General features: G+C 53.8%; 1 protein-coding gene across 1 annotated transcript; it reads left to right on the plus strand.

Annotated features, from left to right (window-relative positions):
- The first annotated feature begins 312 nt into the window (after positions 1-312).
- LOC131749703 (vacuolar protein sorting-associated protein 4A-like) lies at positions 313-6,689 on the plus strand. The gene is made up of 8 exons (XM_067024356.1): positions 313-1,552; positions 1,650-1,769; positions 2,391-2,547; positions 3,124-3,272; positions 3,636-3,717; positions 3,938-4,157; positions 5,199-5,339; positions 5,825-6,689. The coding sequence occupies exons 1-8, from the start codon at positions 1,549-1,551 to the stop codon at positions 5,924-5,926; spliced, it is 975 nt and encodes a 324-aa protein (XP_066880457.1). The 5' UTR covers positions 313-1,548; the 3' UTR covers positions 5,927-6,689.
- The last annotated feature ends 1,509 nt before the right edge of the window (positions 6,690-8,198 follow it).

The following is an 8,198-nucleotide window of genomic DNA, read 5'->3' on the forward strand; positions in this document are numbered from 1 at the left end:
GTGAGTATGGAGGAGCGGAGGACCTGGTGGGGGCCAGAGCCCCCACAAACAGCTGTCTGTTTCCTCTGTCGCCATCATCTTGGTGCTGATGCTGCTGTGGACTTTCCCGGCACCTTCCTTTTGGGAAATTCTATTCATAATAGTGATAATGGGGCTTCCCTGGTGGCGCAGTGGTTGAGAATCCGCCTGCCGATGCAGGGGACACGGGTTCGTGCCCTGGTCCGGGAAGATCCCACATGCCGCGGAGCAGCTGGGCCTGTGAGCCATGGCTACTGAGCCTGCGCGTCCGGAGCCTGTGCTCCGCAATGGGAGAGGCCACAACAGTGAGAGGCCCGCATACCACACACAAAAAAACAAAACAAATCAAAACAAAAAATAGTGATAATGCCTGCAGCTGCCTTCGTCAGGCATTTTACAGGAGACTTCCACTTATCAATACATCATCTCATTGGATCTGTATGGAAAAGCTGCGGGCAAGGTGGGGAGCCAGACTCTCAGGATCTAGCCCGGCTCTGCCACTTCTAGCCGTGTGACCTCGGACAAGTGCCATGACCCTCCTGCGCCTGCAGGGTCCTCATCTGTAGGAGGAGGAAGGTGGTGGGACTTCCCCCTAGTGTTGCTCTAAGGAGCAAATGAGATGATGCGGGTAAGGCCCTGAGAAGAGGGGCTTGGAGCGCAGTAAGGATCGAATAAATGTCAGCTGCTGTTATTCTCATCTTCATCTGACAGATATGGCAGCAGACGCAGAGAGGTTCAGGGATGGCCACAGAGCTGGTACTTGATGGAGTCTGGACCCACACCCGGGGCCTCTGTTTCTGACTTTAAAGCCACTGTTCCCTCTACAGCCTGTCACCTCCCATCTGTGGTTTGAGCACAAAGGCCAGTGGTGTCCTGGAGGTGAGGGGAGGGTGCCCAGCTGGGGAGTAGGAGAGAGGAAGGTGGTGTGTCAGTTGACTCCCCGGAGGGGGAGGCCCTGCTCCTGGATGGAGAGGACACGCCTGTGCTTAGACTCCCCAGAGTACGAGAAACGCTGAGGTAGCGGCAGGAGGGCTGGAAGAGTTTTAAGGATGGCAAGTTACTTATGTCCGAATAGGGATTGGCCCTGGAGGCATAGCCACTTGCTGTCCTGTTTTGAGTGCCTATGAAAGGCCAGTAACAGCTCCAAGTGCTTGCCTGGCTGCTCTTGAAGTCCAGCCAAAGCACAGGTCCCTCACCAGCCTCCTAGAGAGGACACATGCCACGATTCTTATGCCCTTGATGAAGAAGCGAGGGTGGGTTATGAGAGTGTTTCCTGGAGGATCCAGAGGGGAGTGCTGGTGATGTGTGGCCCCGACATCCCCGACGTGCCTGTCTGCGGGTCTCTCACCACTGGTGATCAGGGAAAGCATCTTTTTAGCATCAGGCTGGCAGCCAGAGCCTGGCCTTGCTCTGAGAACCCCCTTGCCAACTGCCTCTTGCTCCAGCCTGTCATCTTCTGTCTCCTTTCCCAGCAGCGATAGTGACAGTGAAGGGGATAATCCAGAGAAAAAGAAATTGCAAGAACAGCTGATGGGTAAGAGGCTTGAGGCCTGTGGTGACGGGAGGGGGACGTGGCAAGGACCCCCTGGCGAGTCGGGCTCCAGGTCGAAGGCTCTGCCCTCATCTTGCAGGTGCTGTCGTGATGGAGAAGCCCAACATTCGGTGGAATGACGTGGCCGGGCTGGAGGGGGCCAAGGAGGCCCTCAAAGAAGCTGTCATTTTGCCAATTAAATTCCCACACTTGTTCACAGGTAACAGTTAAGCCACTTTAGGCCCAGATGCAAAAATATCAGGCTTCTGGGAATTCCCTGGTGGTCCAGTGGTTAGGACTCTGCGCTGTCACTGCTGTGGTCTCGGGTCAGTCCCTGGTCGGGGAACTAACATCCCGCAAGCCGCGTGACGTGGCCAAAAAAAAAAAAAGAAAAAAAGAAAAATCAGGCTTCTGAGGCCACCAGCTGAGGGCCCCCATCATGAAGGTGCCCAGGTGGCAGATGGTGACTCGGCTCTGTTTTGCCCTTAGCAGGCAAGGGCCCAAGGGCTGCTCATCACGGTCATCTACTCCTTGGCTTCTCTCCAGTGTCAGCAACACTCTTGTGGCTAGAACTTTGACTCGACCATCTCAGTGGTAGGCAGGGTCAGGAACCAGTGCCAGCCAGTGTCACTTTGCCAGGTCCTGGGGGTCATGAGCCACGGCTAGGATCAAGCCCTTGGCAGGTGATTTAGTTCCCTTTACTCCTTTGCTCCTAGAGCAAAGTTGTCATGTAGAACTTTTCATTTCTGACTGTGTTTACCATAACTAAGGCCCCTCTGCTTTTTTCTGTTCCCTTTCCCCAATCAGGAAGAATCTTACTTCAGTTCATTCTTTCTCGTAGGCAAGCGTACCCCTTGGCGGGGAATACTGCTCTTTGGACCCCCTGGCACAGGGAAATCCTACCTGGCCAAAGCAGTGGCAACGGAGGCCAACAACTCTACCTTCTTCTCTGTGTCCTCCTCAGACTTGATGTCTAAGTGGTTGGGGGAGAGTGAGAAGTAAGTCAGCCGCCAGGCTCCACTCTCCTGGCAGCCCTGGCAGCTGCTCGTGGTCCAGCTTCCCTGCCCTTGGAATCACCTCCCAGAGGAGCCGCTGTGGATGGCCGGGAAGAGTAGCTGGGAGAGGGGTATCTTGCTAGCTCGTCAGGTGGGACACGGTCCTGACAGAGCCAGCAGAGACTGGAAGGGAACTTGGGAGCCGTGAGTCCTCATGAAGGGAAGGGAAAGGCGCTCACAGGAACTGGGTTTCAGCTGAGTGTTCTCTGTTGGGGACTTTATGCAGTTAACTTATTCCCCACACCGGCTCCCGTTTTGCAGATGATCAAACTGAGGCGGAGAGGAAGGGAAGTGACTTGTCCTCAGTCCAGAGCTAATGAACGGGGCTGCCAGGATTTGAAGTTGTTGCCAAGTCTTGCTCTTCCTCTCAGTGCAGTGCTGCCGGAGGATTTGTTACCACCATTTTTTCTGTCGTCTCAGTCTCTCCAAGGGAAGGGCGAGAGGAGAGGTGGTGCCTGGGACCCCGGCTGGGCATGTGTGCAGGTGTGTGGATCCCAACCCTGTGTCTCACCCTCACAGGCTAGTCAAGAACCTGTTTGAGCTGGCCAGGCAGCACAAGCCCTCCATCATCTTCATCGACGAGGTGGATTCGCTCTGCGGATCCCGCAATGAAAATGAGAGTGAGGCCGCCCGAAGGATCAAAACGGAGTTCCTGGTCCAGATGCAGGGTGTGTGCCAGTCCCGGGTCCCCTCCCTGGTTCTCGTCCCCCACTAAAGCCAGCCTAGGGCGTCATTATTTAGCTGTGGCTGGATCTGACTGTCCTTTCGGTGGAGGGGATATCAGAGAAGCAATTCTTAGCTCCTTCTCGTTGAGGAGAGGTTACTGTGGCCTTGGCCGGCCACCTCTCCACCCCTCCCAAGGCAGGCAGGGCTGTAGGGCTCTTCACCCAAGTAAAGCCAGCCGGGTCCCTGCCAGTGGTGTCACAGGGACAGCTCCAGTTCAGGACTCAAAGTCCCTGAGGTCCTTCCCACAGGTTCTGACTGATCCTTGTAGGTGTTGAGTTGGCGTCTGTGTTTCCCTTTCTCCACAGGGGTGGGGAATAACAATGATGGGACTCTGGTACTTGGTGCCACAAACATCCCGTGGGTTTTGGATTCAGCCATTAGAAGGAGGTGAGTCTTCCCCAGTAGGAGCCAGGGGCCGAGATCTGTCTCCAGCCGTGGTCAACCTGCTGCTGGCAGCAGCGGGTGCAGCCTGACCCCATTTCTCTGGCGGCTTCTCCGTGTCTGCAGAGCCCTTAGTGAAGCCGGCTTCTGGAGGGCCCCCCGAGCCTCTCCATTGAGACCATCCCACCATCCGCTCTCAGGTCCTGCCATGTGCTTGGCTCTCTAGGTTTGAAAAGCGAATTTATATCCCATTGCCGGAGGAGGCTGCCCGTGCCCAGATGTTCCGGTTGCATCTGGGGAGCACTCCTCACAACCTCACAGACGCCAACATCCACGAGCTGGCCCGGAAGACGGAAGGCTACTCGGGTGCAGACATCAGCATCATCGTGCGGGATTCCCTCATGCAGCCCGTGAGGAAAGTACAGTCAGCAACACATTTCAAAAAGGTGAGCGGGCCAGCAAGGAATTGCTTAGAAAGTGTCACAGGAAAGGGGATATTGGCTTTCTGGCTGCTTGGGTGACACATTTTGGGTCTCCTGGGGAGCCAAGGGTAAGTGCATAGTGAGCTCTCTGACTCCAGGGCCTGGGGTTGCACCTGCTTCCACCTCCCCTGCAGTTCTGGCTGGAGGGCGACCATCTCAGATTGTGTGATGCTAGAGGACAGGGCACTGTGACTGTCACCTCTGCCACCCCTGCAGTCAGCACTGTGCTGATGTGCGTGGTAGACCCTGCTGCATGTCTGAAAGCAGTGGGTACAAAATCACACACCATGAAGAGGAACTCCATTCACACAGCAAGTGTTTGTCAGGTGTCGCCGAGGGTCCTGCTGTGTGCCTGGCACTGTTCTAGGTGTTGGGGAGACACTTGTGACCACAGCAGACAAAAATCCCTGCCCTACAGGAGCCTCGTTCCTAGTGGGGGAGACAGACGACAAACAAAAAAGACTCATTTTTTAGAGGCTGATGAGGGGAAGACAGAGCCGGGGAGGGAGGTCTGGTGTTTCTGAGGTTTGGAGGGGGTGTGGGTAGTTTTCACTCTTATAGGATGGGCCATACTGGGTGACACTGAGTCAAGAGTTGAAGGACGGGAGGGATTGAGCCTTGGGGATATTTGGGGAGATGTTGCCAATGGAGCACGCAGCCTTCAGTTGGAAAAACATTTTGATGTCACTGCACTTATGGTGAGATTTGATGGAGTTGATGAGGAAGAGGAAGCTTTCTAGGGATTTGGGCCACAGATTGAGATTCCAGAGAATAGTAGCTGGAATAGCATGCTGATCACGAACCTCTGAAATCAGACTTGGAACCACACTGACTGCCCAGCCCAAGGGCATCAGTCAGATCAGACTGATGATCTAGAAACCCAGGCATTTGTTCATACTATGCTATTACCTTCTGCTCAGGACTCAGAAACCTGAGACGTCCTGCCCCTTCGCCAAATGCCAAGGGGCAACCCCTCCAGCCAGTCAAACTCCTGTTTGGTTTCAGGTCTGTGGCCCTTCCCGCACCAACCCTAGCATTATGATCGACGACCTCCTGACCCCATGCTCACCAGGGGACCCAGGGGCCATGGAGATGACTTGGATGGATGTTCCCGGTGACAAACTCTTAGAGCCTGTGGTTTGCATGGTAAGTGGCCAGCGGGGAAAGAGGACTACACAGAGCTTGTTTTGTACACAGAAGGAACCAGTAAATGTCTGTTAGCACAGTTTGATTTGGTGTAGTTGCATAGGCAGCCTCTCATCTGACTGTTCTTGGCCTCTCCTTATCCTGGTCTTGCCTGTTCTGTGAGGCAAGTGTTTGCCATTGGGCCTGGTGTGGTGGGCGTGCAGTTAGAAAAGAGTTTCTCACATGAGTTAAGAAATAATGGGAACTTAGATTCTCTCAACCGGAAGTAGGTTATCTGGAAATGACATGAGCTGCCTCAGGAGGGGAGTGTTCCTGCCCCAGGAGGCCTTCAGGCAGAAGCCAGGCAACGGGAGTTCTGCATTAGGGGCTGGGGCGTGACCTCGGCGGCAGGGCTCTTCCCACCCTGGACTGCATGGGGCTGAGACTAAGGCAGGCTGAGGCCCTGGAGCCCAGCCTCCCTCACCCACAAGCACTTGTCTTTGCAGTCGGACATGCTCCGGTCTTTGGCCACCACTCGGCCCACCGTGAATGCAGATGACCTCCTGAAAGTGAAGAAATTCTCAGAGGACTTTGGACAGGAGAGTTAAAACCTTCTTCACATGCGTGATGGTGAAGGTGGGAGTTGATTGGGGTCAATCCATGGTACTCCCCATGTCAGTGGCCAGACAGGGCTCCAGGGCTTGTCCTAAAGTCACTACAGCATCCCCTCTGCTGTCTGGCCATCAGCTGGGGGAGCAGGAAGGAAGGGCCTCCCCGGCCTCGGAGACGCAGAAGCACATTCGGCACCCAGTGGGATACTGGCTCTTCCTGCTTCCTCCTCCTCCTCTTCTGGATGCTCACCACCTCCTTGTCCTGCCCCTCCATGGTTTTTTTTTAAACCATTTTTTGTTCCCCTAAATTAATGCTGCTTGGATTTTCGTCTTGTTTATAAATAAAGTTAAAATCTGCCTGAAGCGTCAAGGAGCGGGAGCAGCCCGTGCTTTGGGCATGATGCAGGTGCAGCAGACCTTCAGAAGGGCTGGCCAGAGCCCCGCTGCCCATCCCTTCTAGACCCAAGTTTTGCTCTGTGTGAACAGAATGGCTGATGCCCTGGGTCCCCAGCCCAGGCTCTGTCTGTAAAGGCCAAGAGTAAAGCCAAGCCATTCTCTCCCTCCGGGCCCTGTGTCCTCCCTTCAGGAGAAGAGGATGGTTTTTGTGAGCACAAAGCTGTATAGATGAGAACGAGTGAAGGCGGTCAGGCGGGTTTCCCTGCTGCCTCTTCTTCCCTCTGAATGTGAGAACACTGAACCCGGCCACTGCCCCCGGGTCCCTGTCCAGGAAATGGGCTAATAAATCCTTTTCCTTTCTTGAGCCACCTGAGTGATCTCATCTTTGACTCTTGTCTGGGGCTCCTTGAAGGCCACACTTGCTTCTACTAGAAAGATCCTCTGGTGTCTGCTCTCTTTTCAATGGAGTAGCAAGTAAACAGGAACGTCACCAGCTGCTGCAGTTCCTGGGCCTGTTCTCCAGTCAGATTCACGAGACCTTTCTTCCCCCAAGGCCTCAGAAGTGCGGTGGGGGTGTTTAAGGCACCTGGGCGATTCTTGTTCAGCCTCCAGATCAGGGGCTGCAAACTGGGAAGCCTGTGGGCGAGACGTGGCCTGCAGTTGTGCTTTGGTTTGGTCTGCTGCCAACATTTAAAGTCAAGAGTTGACATAAAAATGGCTTCTGAAACAGTAGTTTAGGGAACGCTGGACCTGAATCCCCATGAAGCAGCCTATCAGCTGCACCTGAGCAGGGCCTGCCTTGTTCGTAGGGGGACTATGGTCTCCAGCTCACCCGTCTCCACCTGGACTGCCTCACTCCTTTGCATTTCCTGTCCAGCCCCTGTGGCCATTTGAATCTGTGACTCCTGATAGTGAGACAGCCAAGGCTCCAGAGCTAGCAGCCCTGGAAGTGCTGTCTGAGGGGCAGCAGAAGCAGCCTGGCATCCAGTTGCTGTAGCTCTCCTCCCCCTCCCCAAACCTAGGATTCTTCCTCTGTATCTTCAACCAGAATGGTCCAGAGCTGATTATGTGGCCCCTCTTGATCTTGTTAGCTTTGCACTGTGGTGTTTCTTTGATCTGGTTGGGAGCATCTGCTGAATTGAGCCAACTTTTGCTTGGTTCCTTGAAGGCTTAGGCCCAGTGTTCCTCTCCAGTGCTGGTGGATCAGCAGGCCTGACCTCCAGATGTCACTGGCTGGGATCTTTGTCACTCACTCAGGAGCTCCCCTATTATATTCTTGATTAGTTATGTGCCTTCAGCCACCAACAGCTGGTCTATAAACCACCCCCCTCTTTGTACTGCTTCATTTTAGTTGTGTCTGGTTACCTTTACTTAAATCAGAAGGCTCTTGCCTTTTTTTTTTCTTAACCTGCTTCCTTATTTCTACTGCTTGAACACCTTGGCAAGTCACAGGGGTTAGCAGAAACTGTAGGACTGCTGTGGTTCATCCTCACAGCTCTAGTCACAGCTTTCACAGCTGCCCTGCCTTGCCATTTATCTCTCTACCACCGGTAACAGAGCAAATGAACGTTCTGTTCACTACTGAGGCTGGCACGGTGGCTATGCTCAATGTGGCTAATATGTGCAGAGGAATTTCCTTCCCTAAGCGCTTGTTCTGAAATTCACTTCCTCCCTACCTGGGAATTCTGTTCTAAACCTTCTGCCTACATTGATTTTCACTGTGGAAGTTGACTTCTAAAACTTTTATTAGCTCAAGGTGCTGATCTGTGTGGTTTTGCAGCTGATGTATCTGGCCGAGGTGGGAGAGATTTTCTTTCTTGTAAATGCAAGAATTTGTTGTCTTTGGGTTGTAGTCTCTTGGGCTAGTTGATCA

Source organism: Kogia breviceps, unplaced genomic scaffold, assembly GCF_026419965.1.
Source record: "Kogia breviceps isolate mKogBre1 unplaced genomic scaffold, mKogBre1 haplotype 1 scaffold_338, whole genome shotgun sequence".
Classification (NCBI taxonomy): domain Eukaryota; kingdom Metazoa; phylum Chordata; class Mammalia; order Artiodactyla; family Physeteridae; genus Kogia; species Kogia breviceps.

What these genes read in the sequence shown, in the direction of transcription:
- LOC131749703 (XM_067024356.1), top strand. An exon ending in ATTCCCACACTTGTTCACAG is followed by an intron (nt 1,770 to 2,390) that starts GTAACAGTTAAG and finishes TCTTTCTCGTAG; the next exon opens with GCAAGCGTACCCCTTGGCGG. An exon ending in GTTCCTGGTCCAGATGCAGG is followed by an intron (nt 3,273 to 3,635) that starts GTGTGTGCCAGT and finishes CTTTCTCCACAG; the next exon opens with GGGTGGGGAATAACAATGAT.